Raw genomic sequence first — 23,858 nt, 5'->3', positions numbered from 1 at the left:
CGTCGGAGGTCAGTGGTCGGCGACGGCAGTCGACGACGGTTGACGATGAAGGTTGGTGATGGCCGATGATGATCGGCAGTGATGCTAAGCTGCAGCTTCTCTCAGACTTTCCCTCTAGACTTCAGGGTCCCCTCATGTGATGGGTAAGGGTCTATTTATAGTGTTTTTGGTGCAATTAATGCAGAAATATCAACTATTTTGATCGGATGGTTCAGAGAATTTCCTTCGATCATGTGACGCTTAATGAATATTTGAGTGGCATAACGATGTCGTAATTAAGTGATATTGGGCTCGTTGGATTTGTCTTGTCCAGACGCTCGATTAAAGTATAGACTTGCTAGTGTCGACATCTATTTAACCTTCCAAATATATCCAGAAATCTTTCAATGGTGGTTTCATGACTTGATCTGAGCTTAATTTGACTCGGATTGGACTAGTTTTTATATCTTTAGGTCTGTCTCATCGAGCCAGTCAGTTTGACTATAAGTTTGCTAAAATTGGAGCTATTGATGACTTTTTATTAATATTTGAACTTTTCTTGCTCAAAATATTATCTCAGGATCCATGTTATGCTTCGAAATTCGTGTTGGATGACGAAAACTTGTTACTGGCATATCAATAATGTATTTTTTTTAGAAAATTGAAATTATTAACCCAATTTTGCCTTTCTCAAAAAATAAACAATTAGCACATATCACTTCAAGCAACCTAATCAGATGACCCATATTGATATCCATGGATCATATGATATTTATTTGATGGTTTTAGGGCCTTGACGACCTCAAAATTACAAGATCATAGACTCATTTGATTCTTCTCAACGAGAGACTCGATTTGACTATAGATATGTAAAATTTAGAGTTTGTTTACCAATTTAATCTTTCAAATGGGCTTTAATGGTTTGATTTGGCCTTGATTGGACTTAAATTTGATCAATTTTTGTATCATCGGGTTTGTCTTGTCAAGATGACCAGTTTTACTGTAAAGTTGTGAGAATCAAAGTACTAATGATATTTAATTTGTATTAAAATATTCATAATTCAAAATTTTGCCTCGAGATTCATGTTAAATGATAACAATTTGTTGATGAAACATCAATGCTCGTTTAAGAAGTTAATGATAGTGTAATTGCTACCTTAAGAGAGCAAAATAGCCCTAAACGGATAACAAAGAAACAAAACAAGCAGCTAGCCTAGTTCCACACAAATTTCATAGTTGGGTTCACATGAACCAGGCCATTTATGCTTGAGACATCTGCGCGTTAGTAAGATTCAAAAACCCATTATAAAAAGAAGCACCAACTAAATCTTAAGAACAACTTATTTTCTATTTCCATATAGAACGATCAAGCCACTCACGAACACGAGAAATACTCAGCTCATATTAGCGGAGATAAGAAAACTCCCTCATTTTGTCTAACTTGGTGGATTAAACGAACCGAAAAGACCGATTACTTCACGCTTCCTACTTGGCTGACTAGAGTATAAAGTAACCTCATAAAGAGCTGATTATTTTGATCGAGTCCATGCCATTATAAAAACTACAAATCTCTTGCATTATTGACATTTTTATATGCATTGATTATTCTGCATCAATTGTTATAACGTTTAGGCTCTAGATTATTACTCATAATAAGAGGGTGATGGGAAGAGGCCAGAGTTCGACCAATCTTGCTATTTACCCTCTTTTATTCTGTGCTTGTAATTTATCTAATCCATTTCAGCGGATAATGTTTATGAAACACATCTCTTCTGTATTTTTAGATATTCACTTTTCATTTGAATTAATAAGGTTCAAGAGTAACTCGCGGGCACATTGGGATCCAATAGTGCTCATTTAGGATTTGATGATGAATGCATTTAAAGCTTCAACTATTTCATAAATTATTTATTTTAAATTTTAAATGATGATTATTTGAAGATTATATATATATATATATATATATATATATATAGCTATACAATATCTGCTATCATTAGATGATTGTTTGGTTGAAAGTGTTTCAAATTTAAAATAACTTAAGAAATAATATAGTTGATATTGAGCACATCATTTTGTCGAAACGAGGAAAATTAAGGTCTGTTTGAAGAAGTAGCTGTGAAGCTGCTAAAAAAGAAGCTACCGTTCAAAAAGTTGTGGTGGCAATTACAAGGAATATATATTTTTTAAAAGTCATATCGTAAATTTCTAGCAGTCACCATAGGTAGCTAAGTTTGATGAGAAAACACAGCTTTTAGCTACAGTTTCTTAAAAATGTTGACAAAAAATAGTTTTGTCAAACAAAAAAAATTACGGTGCGAGGCCACACCGCCACCCCAAACTCACCCTTAACTGAATCCGTGGGAGCGATGAGGGTTAAAGTGTTAAATGTATTCAAAATATATTATTTTGGGTAGCACAACATGAAAGTCTAAACAAAATCCTAAAGCACAAAACCCTTACTCTTCACCTCCCCCGCTGCTTTTGTAGCTCGTGTTGCTCTTTTGTTCTCATTGTTCTCGAGATCTCAAAGATTATTATTTATTATGATTATTTTCGTTTAGCCCGTTAGGTATTCACAAGCTTGCTATATTTTCTTAAACAAAACAAAAAAAAAATAAATAAATAAATTCTTCATAAAGATACCAAATGGCCATTTGCTCATGTGGTCGTAGGTAGGGCTTTCAAAATAGTATATTGTTCTCGAACGATTTGTGCTCGGCTCGTTAAATAGCTTGTGTTCAATTCGTTTGCTAAGCAAACGAGCCAAACACGTACACTTTTTTGTGCTTAATATATAAAAGAGTCGAACATGAACAAAGTGTCGTTCGTTCGCGTTTGACTTTCGAAATAAATATATATATATATATATATATATATATATATATATCGAGCATTATTTTAAATAATTTAATTGACTGCAATGATTCAAAAATTTATAATCAAGTAGAAGTGCTAATTAAAAATAGAATAAAATAATATTTAATATTTAATAATTAAATAATTCTATTTAAATGAATATGTTAATATGAATAACATGATTTAAATCTCGCCCTACCCTAACATCATATGACTATGTGATTAGAGTTGTTAAAATAGCTCATTGTTCATGAATAGCTTATGTTCAACTCGATAAGCAAGCGAGAAACACAAACAAATTTTTGAGTTTGATATAAAAATGAGTGGAACACGAATAATGATATATTTTAACAAGATAGGTATAGACTGCTCGAGCTCGGCCCGTTTACACCCCTAATAGCCTAGGATTGTCAAATTAGTTTTTTCTTAAAAAAATTTTAATAGCTCGTGTTCAACACGCTAAGCAAACAACGAGCCGAATACGAATAATGATATTTTTTTAACTAATCGAACAAGAGTTGAGCTTAGCATCGCTCGTGTTCGACTCGCTTACACCCATAATTTACAAGAGATTATAGCTTCAACTTGAATGAATATAGTAAAACCTACAAACTTATATTTAACAAATTAAGGGCAGCTAAATTCTATAAATTGTTTGGAAATGATTTATTAAATCTAGTTAAATCATGTGACGACTTCTAGGTTTAGAAGATTGTTATGTTAGTAAGAAAAAAAATTATAATTAAATCATAATTATTTTACTATTATAATTGATGCGTGCTAGAAAATTTGTGGCGGTAGAGTAATTGATTATCGCCTTAGCGTTGCGCGAGGATTCAACACACACTCAGATGAAAATGAATCAAACTGTAATAACACAAGAAATTTTTACGTGGAAAATACGTAAAGGGGAAAAATCACGGGGCCTGACCAACTTGTAAAAATTCACTATAAGTTGAGGATTGCAGATGCCCCTTGTCCCACATATGGGAAATTATTATTAGCTTTCCAAATTACAACGTCAACTGACGATGTCTAATCAGCAGTGGTTGAAGGAGGTCGGCGGTGATCGACGACGGTTGACAACGATTGATGACGGTTGACGGTGGTCCACGGAGGTCGGCGACGGCTGATGACAGTCGATGACGGTCGGCGGTGGTCGTCGGAGGTCAGAAGTGGTTGTCGACGGTCAGTGGTGGTCGAAGACGATCGACGGTGACGAGTATGTTGACGAGTATGATCTTGGACTTGAGCTTCTTTTCAAAGTCTCAAGTTTTCTCTGAAACCTCATTCCCTTCATGTGAGGGGTGAGACTCTATTTATAGTGTTTTGAGTGCAATTAATACAGGAATATGAACCATTTTGATCGGACGGTCCGAAGAGCTCAATTTGATCAGATGATGTTTGATGGACATTCGAGTGCCTTAACTATGTCAGAATTGAGCAATATTGGGCTCGTTGGATTCGTCTTATCGAGACACTCGATTTGACACTGAACTCGCTAGATTCAACATCCATTTGACTTTTCAAATGCATTCAGAAATCCTCCAATAGTGGTTTAATGATTTGATCCGGGCTTGATTTTACTCGGATTGTACTGACTTTCATATTATTAAGTCCGTCTCATCGAGCCGATCAGTTTGATTATAAGTTTGTTGAAATTGGAGTTCAGGATGACTCTTAATCGAAGTTTGAATGTTTTTTGTTCAAAAAAATTGCATCAAGATTCGTGCCTGATGATGAAAATTTGTTGGTGGTATATCAATAATAAAATTGTTTATTAAATTCAAATAAATTAAATTAAAATTTATTTGAAAAAATGGTGCTTAATAAATATACATTCACAAAACTAATTTATCATCAATAAAAAAATTACTAAATCAACGATTTACTGAACAGCAGTTTAACATTTATAAAGTAATAATAAAATGGTTATTAATTATATTAATTAATGATTACTTGTAAATTAATTGAATAAATAAAGTTAAATATTTTTTTGAGTAATTAGCAATTAAATGATAAATATTAATTTATTTAATTATATTTAATGGGTTAACACATAAATTGGTTATTAATTATCAATTCATTTAATTGATAAAACTAACATAAATAAAGATAAATTAAAACTTCGCAGTTAAGTCTGGCCTACATCACTCCACTCTTCTGGTGCTTCGCTCTTTCCCGCACGTCCTGTTCCGTAACATAAGGAAATATTTCTCTCATATTATTCAAGTGTTATTATATATTATTTGTGTTATTGTGTTTTATAAATATATTTGGTACTATAATAACATAATAATATATTAATAACACTTAAATAAAATATAATATATATATATCAATAACACTTAAATAATATATAATAATATATGAATAATAGGATTTGAGGTGTGATTGATTTCATTGGACTCCGTAAATTCGACTGATACTCCTGTTTCGTCCAAACCGTCGCCTTCGTGGTCGAACCCCTCGCGATTCAGTCGCAATTGGAGTTAGCTTGGAAGGCAACGACGGGATTGCGGCGTACAGAGACCAACGAAACTCCGTCTTTCTGCTTCTTCCGCTCCGCTCCCTCCCGAAACCATTGAGGAAGGTAAGACTGTTCACTCCATTCTTTCTCTTCGCTCTTCCCGGATTTACTAAATCCGCCGATTCACGGGATTCAGTGAATCCGGGATTTAAGATTGAAGTCCGTGAAATACGGATTGATCAAATCGCGGCTTTATTTTGTCCAAAATGACCGTCTAGCAAGATTTAGGTTAAATATTGGTTAGCCCTAAAGATAGAAAAATCTACAGCCTTGCATTGTCCACAGGTTCCTTTTACGTGTTATTAATGCTTGATGCTCTGTACCGGGGACGTTTCTTCAGAACAACTGACATAAAAATAAGATGTGTAATTTGGAGTTTAATTTGATAGGAGTTTATGCAAGCAAGCTAAAATCACGGCTTAATTAATGTTTGTTCTTGTGCTCATCATGTCTATGTTTGCAATATTTTCATTAGTTATCTATCGCAGTCCATGCTCAAGTCATCCAAATGTAAAATACCTATGCATAGGTTTACGGAGCATAGGAAGAAAAAGAAAACTTGTGGGAGACCTGCTTTTATTTATCTTTTTTTATTTGATTCTTTGTTTGTTTGTGAGCACATGCTATTTATTGAAATGTTTTTTTAGTTGTTTAATTGGCAGCTCATTTTTTAAAGTCTAGTTTTTATTCCTCGAAAAGTTACTCGTTAATAAGCTCGGTAACGCTTAGTTAATTAACTAATAAGCTACTCAACAATTTTGCTTGTTTATGGGCTTGATAATGTCATCATCTTAGCAAACACGCCATGCTTATAAGGCTCCTTTAGTTAGTTTACATGCAAATCGATATCGGGGCTCAATAAAACTCACATTTTCTTTTGAAACAAGTTGTTTCATGATTGCTCAATAAGATTTGTTTAGTTGTCTATTAAGTTGTTCAATTATTTTGTTTGTTAATAAGAGCATTCAATCAAGTAAAAAGCTATGTCAGATAACATTCATTTGGTTAGTTTACAAGCATTTCAGTAGAATTGTCTTGAAGAAGGATTTCTAAATAATCTACTTGGTGATTGCTCGATGTTCACAATATGATTCAAACTTTTAATTGAGCTCAAACTAATTTCAAATGATCACGATTTTAAAACAAACCAAGTATGCGAACAATCATAACTACTCAAATTGAGCTCAAACTTAGCTCAAATATGATTTTAAGAAATGGGCTCTAGTTTGAACAAGTTGAATCTCACTATTTGGTTCTTTTGCAACTTTAGTTGGTTTTATTGATTTGTTTTCACCGAAAGATTTTGTTATCCATATTTCAACTTTGTATTAAAGGCCTTACTTTTGAGTTCTTGATAGAGGGGGCACCTCTAATCACATCCGGGCAACGTAAAATGTTTTGCAAAATGATTGCTATAAACATCACAATCTCTTAGCATCAAATTATGTTGATTTAGTATGTTACTAATTTAAAACATTTGAGTGGTATCATCTTTATTAATAGGCTGGCCTTGTAGCATTTTCATTGGGCTCATTTTGTGGCAACTTTGTAGGTCTTTATAAGACGAATATTTCTTGCAATGAATACATAAAACACCAATCAACATATTAATCAAAATAAATCATTAATGCGAACAATAAAAAATGCTCACATCCTCGTAATGCCTTGCATTGAATTTAAGCCTTGAATCATTCAACCAGGCCAACATGAAGCTATGAAGCTCATTATACCAACTTAATTAATTGAACCTTATCATTACATTTGAAATAAGTTTGTAACCTTTTATTGATTTTTTCTTATTCTTGATGTTGTAAGCTATACTAACAGGTCTTTCAATGAATAAAAGTTCCATCCCAATTAGTTTTGGCATTTTAATGGTTATAACCTTTTCTGCTTAATCCATGCCTACCAATAATTGAATACTCATACCTAATTTAAAATCACTCCGGCCTCATGTTGATAAGCCACCAATAAAAATCAATCCCATCAATTAAAATCACACAAATCCATCAACCCCATCTGTGTTTTAGGCTTATTTGTTTGAGTCATTTTAAAACTTGTGAATTATTAATTTTCATGCAATGCCACTCAGCTCAGGTTAGCCATGTATAGTACTTATGAATTGCAAGCGGGCATGCTTTGTGACTCTAATTTATTTAGTCAAATTGGTATGAGGTTTTGCCATCAAACAAATTGACGTCATCATCGAAAAAACATCTTCGATGCATTTTTTACCTCAATAAGTTCATGATTTTTGAGATGATACAACCATTGGTTACTCATTAGATTCGCTGGGACTTGTGCCTCGAAACATTTTGGCATTAACATACTTGGTCTATTGGATTGAAAGAATCATGATATATTGGTTGGTTTTGCCTCCATCGTCATACATGAGGGGTAATTAGTTATGAGGACTTGTGCCCATAGGAAGTGCTGACCTTAAACACAAATGACTATCGGTATAATATTAGAGGAAATCTAGTTAAAGTAAACCTAAAATACCCTAGGAAAACTACCATTGAGTTCTCTCATCATACTGAGGAGGGCCACAGGGAAGGAGTTTGCTTTTGTTGAATAGTTAGAGATATTAGGCTTTAAAGAGGGATGAGCAATACTAGGAATCACTGAGCACGTGTTGGTTGGAGGATTGATAAGTGAGTGCAAGAGCTCTTAAAGATGGGGGGCCAATGTGTGATGTGCAAAGAAGTGATGCAAGGGATTATTGTAGGCAGGCTCTGAGTTGACAATGATTGTTTATCACTAAAGACTCATTGCATGATGGAGGTAGGAAGCACTGAGCACATGTGATAATGGGAAGAACAACGACTGATGCAAGAACTTCTAATTGAAGGGGGTTAATGTGTTACGTGCAAAAGATTGTTGCAATGAATTGTTGTATGCAAGCGATTAACTATTGACGATTAATGATCGACAACAAATGAGTTGTAGCACGGTGAAGGTGCTTCTTAAGGCAACATAAGAAAAAAATACATGATGCAAAATAGAATCTTTGTGGGTGGTCATGTTGTAGCTAGAGAGATGTGGAAGGTGGGTGGTGTGAGATGGCAACTAAAATAGCTCAAATGTTGAGTTTTGAGTGGGGAAGAGGTGTACACAAAACATGGTATGTGGCGCAATGGGGATGCAAACAAAAAGGAACTTCTATTGGGTCGAAGCTAGGCTAAGCAGTGCGGTGAGTATGCTATCAACTTTCATATGAGTGGTAGCTTTAGGGGTATGAACTAGAAGCAGAAACCTTGATCGAAACGAGAGAGGACCCGACATGGTTATAATTAACTCATCTCTGTTGACATATTGGAAGAGAAAAGTCTTTCAGATTATTGATTTATTATGGGTTTTAATACATATCACATGCATTTCTTAATATCTACAAGAACTTATTGCTCAATTTCTAGGCTCTTTCGCCCAGGAGGACTAATATGAAAGAAAGGTAGCATGGAGAACATTATAATCAATTATGAGGATATAAATTAGTAGTAAAAATGTATTTTTTTAATTAGTAATTTTTTACTATAGTATTTTCCAAGCACTTTCCAACATAATTTTAGGTTTTTAAAATTGTATAAAATGGCATTGGATGCCACCAACAGATAATGCTTCTAATTGAAGGGGGTTAATGTGTTACGTGCAAAAGATTGTTGCAATGAATTGTTGTATGCAAGCGATTAACTATTGACGATTAATGATCGACAACAAATGAGTTGTAGCACGGTGAAGGTGCTTCTTAAGGCAACATAAGAAAAAAGTACATGATGCAAAATAGAATCTTTGTGGGTGGACATGTTGTAGCTAGAGAGATGTGGAAGGGGGGGGGGGTGGGATGGCAACTAAAATAGCTCAAATGTTGAGTTTTGAGTGGGGAAGAGGTGTACACAAAACATGGTATGTGGCGCAATGGGGATGCAAACAAAAAGGAACTTCTATTGGGTCGAAGCTAGGCTAAGCAGTGCGGTGAGTATGCTATCAACTTTCATATGAGTGGTAGCTTTAGGGGTATGAACTAGAAGCAGAAACCTTGATCGAAACGAGAGAGGACCCGACATGGTTATAATTAACTCATCTCTGTTGACATATTGGAAGAGAAAAGTCTTTCAGATTATTGATTTATTATGGGTTTTAATACATATCACATTCATTTCTTAATATCTACAAGAACTTATTGCTCAATTTCTAGGCTCTTTCGCCCAGGAGGACTAATATGAAAGAAAGGTAGCATGGAGAACATTATAATCAATTATGAGGATATAAATTAGTAGTAAAAATGTATTTACTAAATAGTAATTTTTTACTATAGTATTTTCCAAGCACTTTCCAACATAATTTAAGGTTTTTAAAATTGTATAAAATGGCATTGGATGCCACCAACAGATAATGTGAAAGGATCAGATGGAAAGGTTAAAAGGTATTACTTTTAGGTTTTTTATATTGTTATAGAACCACATATTATTCGTAACAAGAATGACTCACGAATAATGATTAAATTTCAAAAGCAGGCTACATATATATTAGATGGCACTGCTGACACTTGTAGTTCAATGAGCTAACGATAGATCTGTGTTCAATACCAGGTAATTTCATGTGAAGCTCTTAGCATGTGTTGATAATAATGGATAATAGATGTTTTTATTTATTGTATATTCTGTTTATGTTCTAATTAATTATCATTTTGCAAACACATCTCTCAGGACTGAAGTCAATATTGTTCTATTTAACATCAAATTTCTTATTGCACCTAATAAAATACCTCTGATTTGAGATCTTTACTTAAGCTCTGCTTGCCTACACATAACATATCCTTATGGCATTAACTGATCTACAAAATATTAATAACAGATTTGATGGGAGGCCCTATGCATCTCCGTTTACTTTCTAGGGCAATTACATACGTAACACACAATTCTTATGCATTTACCTATCTCACACCTAAACTTTCATATTTAAATACATAACCGTAAAATCTTTAATATCACATAAAAATAGCACTCATACCACTTTTTAAAAGTCAAATACACCTTTTCATGCTTATGTTTAAAGCACCAAAGTGCTATGCATGCACCAATGTTTAAAGCACCAAAGTGCTATGCATGTAAATATGGAAGTTTAGGTGTGAGATATTGTGTGCTACACATGTAAATTTCCCCTTTTTATGGTATGTAGTTAGATACTGATATTTTGTTCAAGAATTGCAATAATTTATTTTAACAATTGAATGTGTGAGTATTACATATTAATACAACAACAACAACAACAACAAAGCCTTTATCCCACTATGTGGGGTCGGCTACATGAATTTTTTCTCCATTACGTCCTATTTAGTGTCATTATATTATTTAATTCTAATAGATTATGATCATTTTTTATACAATATGCCCAAGTCTTCCTAGGTCAACCTCTGCCTTTCTTAACATAAGTCGAATATAAAACATCTACTCTTCTAATCGGATCATTAGATGGTCGACGTTTAATGTAACCAAACCATCTAAGATGACTCTCTCTAATTGTGTTTTTCATTGGAGCTACACCAATCCTATCACAGATATATTCATTTCGCATTTTGTTTCTAAGTGTAAAGCCAGTCATCCACCTAATCATTCTCATCTCGACAACACTTAACTTAGTTTTATGCTTCTCTTTTAAAGGCCAACATTCAACACTATAGAGCATTGCAAGTCTCACCACCATCTTATAAAATTTTTCTTTAAGTCTAAGTGATACTTTTCTATCACACAATAAACCTGAAACGTTCATCCACTTCAACCAACTAACTTGAATTCTATGAATAACATCTTCATCAATATCACAATCTCTTTGAACAATAGAACCAAAATATCTAAAGTTGATTCCTTGGGAAATTTTTTATTGGAATTTGTTGGTGTTTTTCTTTTTTTTGTATGGATTTATCTGTCACTAGAGCTACTACTACTAGTTTTTTTTTTTTTTTTTTCATGTATTTAGTTTTAGTTCTACTCAAATGAAGGCATTTAGACCAGGTCTCTCCACCATCTTATAAAATTTTTCTTTAAGTCCAAGTGATACTTTTCTATCACACAATAAACCTGAAACGTTCATCCACTTCAACCAACTAACTTGAATTCTATGAATAACATCTTCATCAATATCACAATCTCTTTGAACAATAGAACCAAAATATCTAAAGTTTTTACACCTTTTAATAATTTGATCACCCATAGTTACATTTCTGTCACTAGAGCTACTACTACTAGAATTACATTTCATGTATTTAGTTTTAGTTCTACTCAAATGAAGGCATTTAGACTGCAAGGTAGATCACCATAATTCAAGTTTTTTCTGAGCTTTTTCTCTCGTCTTATCCACGAGAAGGATATCAAGCAAAAAACATACACCAAGGTAGATCCTTCTGTAAGTTTCCAGTAAGCCCATCCATAATTAAAGCAAAAAAAATGCGTGCTTAAAGCCGATACCTGATGTAAACCAACAGAAATAGGAAAATATTTGGTAAATTCTCCTTGTGTTTGAACACAAGTAACAACTCTTGTATACATATCTTTTATGATTTGAATATAAGTCATATCAACACCTTTCTTCTCAAGAACTCTCCAAAGAATATATCTTGGAATCGTATTGTAAGCTTTTTCTAAATCAATAAAAATCATATGTAGATCTTCCTTATTATCTCCGAGCTTCTCCATCAAACCTCGTAATAAATGTATAGGTTTCATTGTAGACCTGCTCGACATAAATCCAAACTGATTATGAGAAATTTTTGCAATACGTCTTAACCTATATTCAATTACCCTTTTCCATAATTTTAAAGTATGACACATCAATTTAATTCCTTTATAATTTGCACACTCTTGTGTATCCCTTTTATTCTTATAAATGGGGACCAAAAAGATTCTTCCTCGACTCCTTAGGCAACTTTTTAGTTTTTAAAATAATATTGAAGAGTTTAGCAAGCCAAGAAACTCCCAAATCTCCTAAATATTTTCACATTTCAATTGGGATATCATCAGGTACTAGAGACTTTCCACCCCCTAGTTTTCTTTAATACCTCGTCAACTTCTTTTTTACTAATGCGACGGTAAAAATGAAATATTTTATTATTATTAACTTTATTAAGATCACTAAGGTCAATATTATTATTATTATTGTTTACATATTAACAAAACACAATTTTTTTTCCTAACAATAATAAAACTATTTGTTGAACGCCTGTCTGAGGATGATTGATTGTACAACGATAAAGCGATATGAAATTTGTTTAGTCAAAACTTTTAGGTAAATTTATATATACCACACAATTCTTTTTCATTTACATATCAAAAATTTAAAATTTAATAGTTGCATTTACAACACATTGATATTAAAAATATATGCATGAAAATATATATTTCATTTTTAAATATTGAAAAAAAACGTGGGAGAGAATATTCACATAATTCTTATTACCAATATTCAATCATAAGGTTACATATATAGGAAAATTATCCCCTCTTAATTTACAATCTTACAAATTACATGTAGCTTAAATATGAAAAGGAACTTATTCTGAAATAAACATAAATAGGAAGAGAATACAAACTAATCAAAGAGTTTCTCAAATTGTCTCTATTTAATCCATTCATCATTTTTTGGATGTTTGGCCTCTGCCCACCATGGAAAGGAGGCTGATCCTCTTAGATTTTCACACTATCTCTCAAGTTGGGTTGTAGATGTTGTAGACCAAACTTGGTATTAAACTCTGGGAAGTTGCTTAGGGGAAGAGTTTCGACGAAGACATTAATAACTTGTTTGTGTGACGAAATGCAGCTTTGTTGTATAATTCGACCATTAAGTTTTTCAGAGATAAAGTGTCTATCAATTTCAATATGTTTTATTCTATTATGATGCACAATATTCTTGACAATACTGATATTTGCTTGACTGTCACAAAACATTTGTATAGGCTTATTAGAGGTACATCTCAATTTCCTCAATAAATTTTGAATTCAGATTCCTTCATAGATTCCTATGGGAAGTGCCCTATATTCTGATTTTGCACTGCTTCCAGAGATAACAACTTGCTTATTATTTCTCCATGTGACCAAATTTCCCCATACACAAAAACAATAACTTGTGGTGGATCTTTTGTAAGTGAGTTTCCCAACACAACTTGCATTAGTGTAGACTTCTACCTCTATGTTTTTGATTATCTCAAAAATTAATCTATAACAAGAAGTTTTCTGGAGAAATTTTAGGATCATATACATCTCCAAATGCTCTTCATTTGAGTTATTAATATGTTGGCTCACAATACTGACAAAGTATGCAATATCTGGTCTAATATGTGATAGGTAGATGAGTTATCATAGCAATCTTTGATATCTTCCCTTATGTACAATTATATATTTCTTCTCCTTTATTAGACTTCTTATTGGGATCCGTTGGAGTATCAGTAGGTTTGCATCCAATCATCCCCGTCTCATTTAACAAATATAAGATATATTTCCTCTTTGTTATAACAATGTCCTTTTTTGACCTTGCTACATCCATGCCTAGGAAATATCTCATTGCTCTCGGATCTTTAATTTCAAATTTAGTGACAAACACTTCTCTGATTTAAGTATTATCTTTTATCATCACAAATAAGAATCATTTTATTCATATATACTATCGGTGTAACAATCTTACTCTCTGAGTATGTTTATGAAGAGATATGATCAACTTGACATTAAGAATATTCATGAGGTTTCATAGTCTTAGCAAATCTTTCAAACCATGCCCTTGGTGTTTGTTTAAGGTCGTAGAGAGACTTCATGAGTTTGCATGATAGGTGTTTATTGAAATTTTTCTCGAGTCATGGTGGTATTTCCATGTACATTTTTTCATCAAGATTATGTTTCAGGAAGATATTTTTTATGTCAAGTTGATGCAATCCCCACTCTTTGTTAACTGCTATTGAGAGAACTTTGATAGTGTTCAATTTCACAATTGATGCAAAGTCTTTCTGAAAGTCAGTTCATAGATTTGAGTGAAACCTTTTACAACCAGTTTAGCTTTGAATCTCTCAATACTACCATCGATTCTGTGATTGATGTTGAATACTTGTTTGCATCCAACTGACCTCTTATCTTGAGAAATTTTAGTAATAATCCTGTCATTAGGCTTTAGTGCTTGAATCTTTTCTTCAACTACTTTTATCCATTCTTGATTTATAAGAGCTTAATGAATGAATTTCAGAACCTACACATCATCAAGGTTAGATACAAAAGTTTTATAGGGTGAGGATAGCTTGTTATATGCTACATATACTTGAATCGGATGTTTTTTATAACTTTCATTGTCATCAACACCATAAGATGAAGGAAATCACTCATGAGTTATAGACTCACTCAAGATTTCAGGTAGGTGTGGCCTCGATTTTTGGTTTGAGCAGTTCTGTCTTGCATGTTGTCTTTCTTTTGCTAAAAAAATTTCTTCCTTGTGTACACACAAAGTCCTTTGTTATGAACTTTAGGTTCGGTTGCTTGGACAATCCTTAAGTAGGGTATTTTTATGCAATGGTGTTTGGGAGATAAAAGATTTAGGTGGGAGAGGGGTATGTTGTCAGGCATCATAGGTGTCATTAAGTACATCTCAAAATTGATGTTCATTTGCACTCTCCCCCTAAACATCAAATTTTCGATATTAAGATTGATTTTCAAATAATGTGACATCAATGGGGTTGTATTATTTTATGTTAACAGACGGGTTATAGTCCTTTTTGTTGGAGGCATACCTAAGAAAAATACTCCTGATAAATTTAAGATCAAGTTTTGTGCAATTTGGGGAATGGATGTGAACAAAAGATTCACACCAAAAAAGTTTTAAGTGTTGGATTAGAGGAGAAAGTTCTACATTGAAATATGAAGCAGTGTTTTGAAACTAAGTACTCGACTAAACATTCAATTGATAAGGTATGTTACAGTGAGTGTTGCTTCCCCAAAAAATTATTTTAGAATTTGATGGACGGGCGCCGGTATAGCGGCCCTTGCACACTTTTCACTGTATTCAGGCTATACAGCGCGTCGCTTCCAGGGGACGCCCTAGCACTTACACAATGATCAAAAGGATTCATGTCATGATTTTTTCGACAAGTTTTACGCTGGCTGTCGACTACCTAACGCAACCCTCCACTTTTCTCATCCGGGCTTGAGACCGACATCGGCAGTGTTACAAATATCACTATGAATAATAGAAAAAAAAGATGTGAGGGTTTCTACTTGGTCATTGGATAATCATTTCTAGCGTGTTTGACAAGTCGATAAATCTCATATTGATAAGTACATAATTTTGTATTGATAAACAAATGATGATATAACAGTTCAATATAATTGAAATTAGGATGAATTAGACATTAATGTCATAACATGACTTGTTCTCAATAGACAGACTCAATTGTCTTAGAGACTTGAGGAATAGATAGAGGTGGGACCACTTGTGTTTAAGGAGAGACTTTCGTTGAGCATGCATAAACCTTGATGCATTTCAACACTACCAATCACTTCTTCCGAATCCACTACTTGAAATTTACAAGTGTGAGAAATTTAATTGCACATTTCATATCTTGAGTAAGCTTACTGTTGAATTAAATTATAATCCAACTATGGAACATATAAAACATAAGAAAGTAATAGTCTGAGAGAACTCTACATCTTCTTTTTCAGTAATTTTTGAGAGTGATCCATGTGCAAGGCTGATAGATCTAGATGTATAGCCTCTTAATAGTTGGCTAAAGCATTGGTGTCTCTAATCATATGAGCAGAAGCTCCTAAATCTATGATCTAAAGCTAAATCTTCCATTTTTGGTAAGATGGGAGAATGATATATTATTTTGGTGCCATGAGACTGGTGTGTTATTCTGAACTACCCCCAATGTGTTTTTTTAGTATGTCAATCTGTTCCTTGGTGAATGGGCGAGCCGACCCTTCAGAAGTGGTTGCAACATCAACCTTACCGGTCTCTTGTTCTTTCCTTCCATTTATAAGTTTCCAATCATCAGGCTTTCTATGGAATTTCCAATATTTTTCTTTCAGATACCCAATTTTCTTGCAATAGTCACATGTGGGATGATTATTTTTGAATTTTGAATCAAAGGAAGAATTATGGGAGTATAGAGCCGAGCTTTAAACACTTGGTGTACCCTTATTTCTAGTCATCATAAGCTTCTTTCTACTCTCTTCTCCTATAACTTCAGCAAGAACTTCACAAGTAAATGGATAAGTGAATTGGTTGTTGCTTGTTGTAGGAATGGATTTTGATGGCTATGATAAGGAGCAGAGGAGGGCCTACAAGCTGACTGGAGAGATTTCAACGACTGCAGGGAGGATTCCATCTGCTGGACGGCTGTTGGAGAGGCTTTGACGGCTCTAGGAGCGAGCAGAGAAGGGCCTACAGGCTGAAGGAGAGCTAGGGTTTGTTTGCTTGTAACTGGAAAGCTTCTTTTGAAGTGCAGATGATGACGAAGACGTCTCAGAATGCAGACGACGAAGCCGAAAATGCCAATTCATTCAATCGACACAGACTACGCTGGAAGAAGATGCCGTTCAAAGCCTTGCAGTGTCGTTCAAATCAGACGAAGCCTTCGAATGAGATCGGAGATTTAGATGATGCCAAACGAAGCGGATATAGACGAAAAAATTGAAAATGCTTTGGTACCATGATGAAAAATTTGGGAGAGATTATTCAGTTAGTTCTTATTACCAATCTTCAACCATAAAACTACATATATAGGGAAACCATTCCCACATAATTGACAATCTCTCCAAATATCTCTAGCCTAAATATGGAAATAAAATAATTTTGAAATAAACGTAAATATGGAGAGAATAAAAACTAATCAAGGAGTTCCACAAATTGTCTCCTATTAACCCATCCATGATTCCTTGAATGGTCGGCCTGGGCCCATTCTTGGAAGGAGGCGGATCCTCCTAGATTTCCAGAAAATTTAATGATAATGCTATTTTTTATGGGATGTCAAAGATTTGAATATTATGTATGTAAATATGAAAGTTCGGGCATTGGATATGTAAATTCATAAGAATTGTGTGGTATCTATGTAATTTCCCTAGACTTTTCATCACAAGTTTATCCAGTCTTCAATTTCCATATATAGGTGATATTTCAATAGATAACTGATCAATAGGATTGCAGCTTATATCTAAGATATGCTGTTGTACTATTGTTTGAGTTCCTCCATTAATGATTCATAAACTTTCTGTTTTTAATAAATTGGATTTTCAGTGATTGAACTCTTATATACCAAATCTAACATCATTACTTTTCAGTTGTTGAACCATTAAGAAGGATGCAAATGTTTTGGAGAAGTTGTCGTGGATTTGGAAATCATCTGGCTAACCATAAAGTTGCTCATTCAACAGCTTCGGAGATCTTATTGAATACCAAAATGTCAGCACTGAATCTAAACCTTACTATGTCTGAAGGAGTAGCAATTTACAAAAGAAATCATTCTTTTGCGTTTCTTCCGAAGAATTTCTCAGTCACAGTATGTAATCTGAATTCAGTTCTTTCCATGTTTTTATGTTGGAAAATTTACACACTTACCACTTAGTTTCTGTGTATTTACATATCTAACACCTAAAATTTAATTTTGATATATATACCGCCTTACCAATGCATAAAAAGATGAAGTTTAGGTGTTAATATGTAAATATAGGAATTGAGTAGGATGTATGTAAGTGCTTCTTTTTTGTTTTGTGTTATAAGGAACTGTCAGTAATCCTGGTCCTCTCTGTGAAAAGAACAGAGTTGAGAACAGCTGATGATTGTCCGAGGCCTTATCATCTGCATGTAAGTAGTAGAGCTGACATGGTCAAAGAAATAATCCCAAGCTAAATTTAAGGATTGGACAAATATCAAATATCATCGGAAGTGAAAAAGACCGCCTAAAAAAAAAATGTAAAAAAAAAAAATGAAGACAAGTTTGTATGATTCATACCACGGATGCAAATACTCGTTGCCTCAATTTGCATATAAATATTTTGTCTTCAAGATCAAACCATGACTACAAAAATAAATCCTTCAAGCTATATTCTCTTGATCGACCATGCATTAAATTCTTTTCAATCTCTGATTTGACATCAACGGCAAGTCAATTTTGTACAATCCTCTTAAATTTACAATGGATGGAATCTATATCATAACTGAAAACACTAGTAAAATCATTGGAACTTCTTATGACAAATTGAGTAACAAGTCTAAAAATTAGAAGTCCTTGATGGCAGCAAAGTTATTGAAATATTATAGCTAGAGGGGTTAACATCCACACCGATGTTTAATGCCCATATTGCTATAGAATTAATATCTTCAACCGTTTAAGAAGCTTCAATAGGGCCTCAACAAATTGAGCTTGAAATGCAACACTTCGCTAGCTTAGGGTTGAGTGGGATAAAAATGGTCTTCTTTTAGAACTATTCCCAATCTTCCTCGTCAACAAGACAAAAGATGACTATTTTGGGTCGACCCCCACTCAACATGCCTAATGGTCAAGCTATTGTTCTAATGCCTCTCAAGTTTGAGAAGTCTTAACAATGCTAAGAAAATTAGATTTCCAATCATTTCAAGAAGTTCATGATTACATTGAAGATTTTAATTTAATATGGTCTTTATCTTCAACTAAGAGATTTGTCATCTGCATATATTGAATATGATATTCGAATATAACAGTCTGAGGGGTTCATTATGAAAATAAAGCTCCCATTTATAATGGTTAGCATTTTGAACCTCTCTCCAATTTTACTTTCATTCCTAGATTATTATAACAAGAGGGATGCATTGTCTAAATCAACCCCTTGATCATAGAGCAAACACTTTGGGCCTCATCTCGATGATGAGTTCAATTATCAAGAAATTTTAACCAGAGGGGTTCATCTCCAAAATCAGACTCCCAATACTTTGAGCCTTCATGGTGGAATGGTTAGTCAATTATAATCCAAAGGGTTCCTATCACAAGATGCCTCTTAAATTCCAAAGGAATTACATTTCAAGCTTTTTTTCCTAATGATGGGCACAATAATTGCAAATCATGACTAGAGAGAGCATTGTTTAAGCCTTGTCCCCTTAAAATATAGAAAACAAAATGCTAATGCAATAACACATCAAACCATCATTCTCACCGATTTGGCAAATGTGGTAAATTTAAATTTAACCAAACCTCACAAAAGCCATTGGATTATTAAATGTATCAATGTGGTCACACTTAAAATTCTTGCGCTAGTAAAGGCATGGCATGTCCTCCGGCATAGTAGTTAGCCTGACATGATAATTATATTTTATTATAGTTACAAGCTAAGCCCTTAAGTTTTATAATATCCAAGTCTAGTTGTTGTGAGTGATGATACACATTGGAGAGGGCACGATAATCTCTATGAGCGAAGGTAGAGAAGGTAGACTTTAAAATATTACTTTAAACAAGATTTGTCTTCCTGTTTATGATGCCTTCATGAACGAGACAATGCTTGGTTGTTGATATAGATTATTCGGTTATGTTGGGTTGACTATCTTTGTCAGTTAAGTATATTAGAATTTATAATAGTTTGGGACAATAAAAACCATGAGTTTTTAATTGGATTTGTAGTTACTCCGATAACAAATATAAACTTAAAATTATTCTTTTCAACAACATTTTGTCTCATATTTATGAGGCTGTCTTGGCGAAACAACTTTTAGCTGCTGTTAAGGAATTTTTGGTGATGTTGGGTCACTTATTTTTTAAATTAATTAGATCAAACATTAAGTCTGAGATGATGAAACTATAAAATCTTAGTTGGTTTATGGTAACCCCTCTAATTCTTTTACCAGTAGCAATATATCTCTTTTTCACTTCATGCAAATTGTTGCTACTAAATCGATGCGTTCTGGAGCTTATTTACTAGCTTTAATTGAAAGCGATCACCCTTGACCAGAAGGGTAATTAACCATAGTGGTTGAGTTAAAGGGAAATCTCAAGTTGAACATAAAATATTTCTTAAAATGCAAAATCTCTTGTTAGTGTTTTATGACTATCCTTTCTACTTTCTTAAAATCCATTTCGAAATCACGTGAATGTTCCAGAGTCCATTGTAGATTTTCAATGCCCACTTTATGATACATTTATTGAGCACATGAAGGTTTCCATACAACATCATCAATTTTTTTTGTTAATGCTGTAAATTTTAGGAATTTATTTATTTGACTAGCACCTTGGGTTAACTTTGGATTTCAATGTTCTTATGTTCAATATCTATAGTATTTTGCTATGATCCACAAAACTTCTATTTTCTTATAATTTGATATTACTATGTGGATTTTGATTCCATAATTTCTTGCAATTTTGGCTAATGCAGTTAATACATTTTCTTTCTCAATTCTCTACAATATCTGCACTTTATGCATGTACGCCTGGAATTTCTTTTTTTTAAATTTCATTACTTTTCCTGGTGTCTAAACTCTAGGATACAATAACTTTTATCCGCTTCCTCTTTCTTTTTCAGCGTGTACATTCTACTTAATTTGAGATTCTGCATTGCTGTCCATTTAAACTCAGATTCACTATCATTGGAAGGCATATAATGCTTAAATATATTCTTGTAAATTATAATTTCCAGCAAAATTTTGGTACTATTTCTCTTTGGAGCTGTTGTTGTGATGGAATAAATGCTTCTTTTTTATCTCTTTAGTTCTTATTTATGTAAGCGGATCTATTTTATTTTACCTTTTTTTAAAGGAAGGCAAGTTGCATAGGCGTGAGTTACAGCAGTCTAATTACACAATAAACCATCTTGGCGTTTGCAAAAATACTTCATTAAGACCCATGACAACACTTGGCTCCTCTGATCCACCACTTGATTTGGAGCGGCCCCAGCGAATCAAATTTAAGAGACTTGATAAAACAGCAAAGCATATAATGAATGTAAGTCTCTCTTATACTTGGATGACGACCTTTAGATGATTAAAAATCATGAATTTTACGCGCGCATGAGTAATTCGTTGCTAATTTAGGGTCTGTTTGGGACAGCTACAACTTATTTGATAACCTGCTGATAAACTGATTAAAAATAATTTGCTGATAAGCTAGGTGCGGTGGTTATTACAAATTTTCATTTTTTTTGGAAAAGCCAGACCGTTGCCAAAAAGTTGTCACCGCATCTAGATAGGTGCGGTGTGAAAACGCTTTTTTTGAAAACGCATAAGCTTTAAAAACGCAGTTTACCCAAACAGACCATGTGCGTTTTCAAAACGCCACTGCACCAAAAATGCTGTTCCAAACAAGCTCTTAATGTGATCTTAAGTCAATAATCTTAGATTTTGACAGATCTTATTTATTATGGTTTCTATGGTCGTCTATTTCTAGATATTAGATAAGGAAGCTGTGGAGAAAGTAAAGGCTGAGAGAGAGATTCTGGAAATAAAACCTGGTTATATTGTGCAGTTGAAAGTGGTAGGGTATAAATATCTGTTTCACTCATCTGTTATTGTTTTCAAGCATTTAATTTTTGAGGCATTTACATACATAGCACACAATTGTTATGTATTTACATATCGCACATCTAAACTTTCATATTTACACACATAGCACTTACATCATTAATATCACATAAAAAAATAACACTATTATCACTTTTTAAGAGTCAAATACATCTTTTCATGCATATGTTTAAAATACCAAAGTGGTATGTATGTAAATATGGAAGTTTAGGTGTGAGATATGTAAATACTAAATACATAAGAATTGTGTGCTACATATGTAAATTCCTCAATTTTTTTGAGCTTTATACATCCATTTTAACTGCTACATTTCTTCTGTAAATAAATTGTTTTGTTATGGTTTTGAATATGATCATTAACCTGAGCAGGAGGTGCCTGAGAACAAACGCCGTGTTTCGATATTAAAAGGTATTGTAATAGCGAGACGGAATGCTGGTCTGAATAGTACATTTAGATTGCGTAGATTGGTGGCTGGAGTTGGGGTTGAATCTGTTTTTCCATTGTAAGTTAAAAATTTTTATCGGGGTTCTTTTTCATTTCTTTTTTATTGTTTCATGTTTCTGATTATGTATTTTATCATCGTTATTTTTGTTCACTGTTATTGAGGCATTACAATATTTTCTCACATATTTCAAATTTATAATTACTATTTGTAATTTTCTTTCCTTTTAAAATCCGGTTGGATGTGCATATTTACTAAAATGTCTGGTTGAGAGAGAGAGAGACTCAAAACTGCCTAGTTTCGGTTTGCCAAACCGATAATAGTAGTACCTCATTATTGAGAAGGGGACGAAGGTGATGGTACAACTCCTCTGTATGAAACTGAAGGGACAAGTGAGGGAGAGGGAGACGGAAAGAGATTGGGAGAGACCGGCGCAGGGATAAGCTTGAAGCTTGAGTTGATCGGGCGCTGGATCGACACCCTTACGCGAATAGATGCATCCTAGAGTAGACGTGTTCGAGCAGTTGAGTAGCCGCAACACTCAACCTTGGGTAAACGATGATAAACAAGAGAGGAGGAATAAGGAGCATATGAGCATGTGTGAGCCCTATGAAGGAGCCTAGGTGGAGAGAGGGTGCGTGAATCGTGCTCGCAGTGACTGTGCGAGCAGGCATGTGAGAATAGGGATCAAATTGAAGATCTTAGTGGGTTTGATCGTTTCGGCTGGGTCAGGTAACATCAAAATTTTCCAAAAGTGTAATATATAATAGTCAATATTTCAATATAAGATATTTTTATTTATTCAAGATTAAACTAAAAATTTTAGAATTAACTAATGATTGTATATATAAATTATTAGTTAGGATTTTGCAAGAAAAATAACTATAAAAAAATGAGTAAAATGAGAAACCAAGAGGAAGATAATAGAAAATGATCAATGAAAATTTAGATGTTGAACAAACTTTAAAAGTGAGTTTTAAATAGTATTTGATTTAATAATTTACAGAAGTATTTGGCTTTTTAATTCATTATTCTTTAATGTGAATTACGTAAAACCGAAAAGTTTTTTCAAGCATGCTAAATTTTATATTACAAGAAAAACATGATGTTTAATTAATCTAAGTCTTTGATTTTTTATTTATTAGCCAATAAATTTAAACAAAAGGTAAGTGGACAAATGAATTGGAGAGTTAAATTGGCATTTTAATCATTAACAATATTAAAAAAACTGTGCAGTGATCATTGAATGAAAAAAACACGATAATGAATCAAATTATGGTGATGATGTATTATTATATTTGAAGGAGATGAAAATTATTAGAAGATAATTAAGGAAAATATTAATATATGTATATACATTCAATGCATAGAATAGTTATAACTTTAGTGATGCTACGAAAGTAATGATAAAATTAAATATAGTTATAACTTTAGTGATGCTACGAAAGTAATGACAAAATTAAATTAATAATAATAATAATAAACTAAATTTTATTTAAGAAATTGTTAAAGTTCTTGTTCAGATAAGAAAATTATAAAGTT

General features: G+C 33.3%; 1 protein-coding gene across 2 annotated transcripts; it reads left to right on the top strand.

Moving 5' to 3' along the window:
* The first annotated feature begins 5,239 nt into the window (after positions 1-5,239).
* On the top strand, positions 5,240-22,394 carry LOC110025454 (50S ribosomal protein L19, chloroplastic-like). 2 transcript variants are annotated; one of them, XM_020725939.1, is made up of 5 exons: positions 5,240-5,431; positions 17,770-17,894; positions 21,114-21,299; positions 21,741-21,827; positions 22,243-22,394. In XM_020725939.1, exons 2-5 carry the CDS (start codon positions 17,796-17,798, stop codon positions 22,378-22,380), a joined length of 510 nt encoding a protein of 169 aa, XP_020581598.1. In that variant the 5' UTR covers positions 5,240-5,431; positions 17,770-17,795; the 3' UTR covers positions 22,381-22,394. The 2 variants fall into 2 exon arrangements, with proteins under 2 accessions (XP_020581598.1, XP_020581597.1); XM_020725938.1 differs by having other exon boundaries at positions 17,677-17,894.
* Positions 22,395-23,858: the final 1,464 nt, after the last annotated feature.

The sequence above is a fragment of the Phalaenopsis equestris genome, unplaced genomic scaffold (assembly GCF_001263595.1).
Source record: "Phalaenopsis equestris unplaced genomic scaffold, ASM126359v1 Scaffold000299, whole genome shotgun sequence".
NCBI lineage: Eukaryota > Viridiplantae > Streptophyta > Magnoliopsida > Asparagales > Orchidaceae > Phalaenopsis > Phalaenopsis equestris.
The sequence above is the reverse complement of the archived record's forward strand: the minus strand, read 5'-3'. Positions and strand labels throughout refer to the sequence as shown.

Coding starts and splice junctions, on each gene's coding strand:
- LOC110025454 (XM_020725938.1), top strand. CDS start 17,697: ATGCAAATGTTTTGGAGAAGTTGTCGTGGATTTGGAAATCATCTGGCT. Junction 17,895..21,113: donor CGAAGAATTTCTCAGTCACA/GTATGTAATCTG, acceptor CTTTTTTTAAAG/GAAGGCAAGTTGCATAGGCG. Junction 21,300..21,740: donor CAGCAAAGCATATAATGAAT/GTAAGTCTCTCT, acceptor GTCTATTTCTAG/ATATTAGATAAGGAAGCTGT.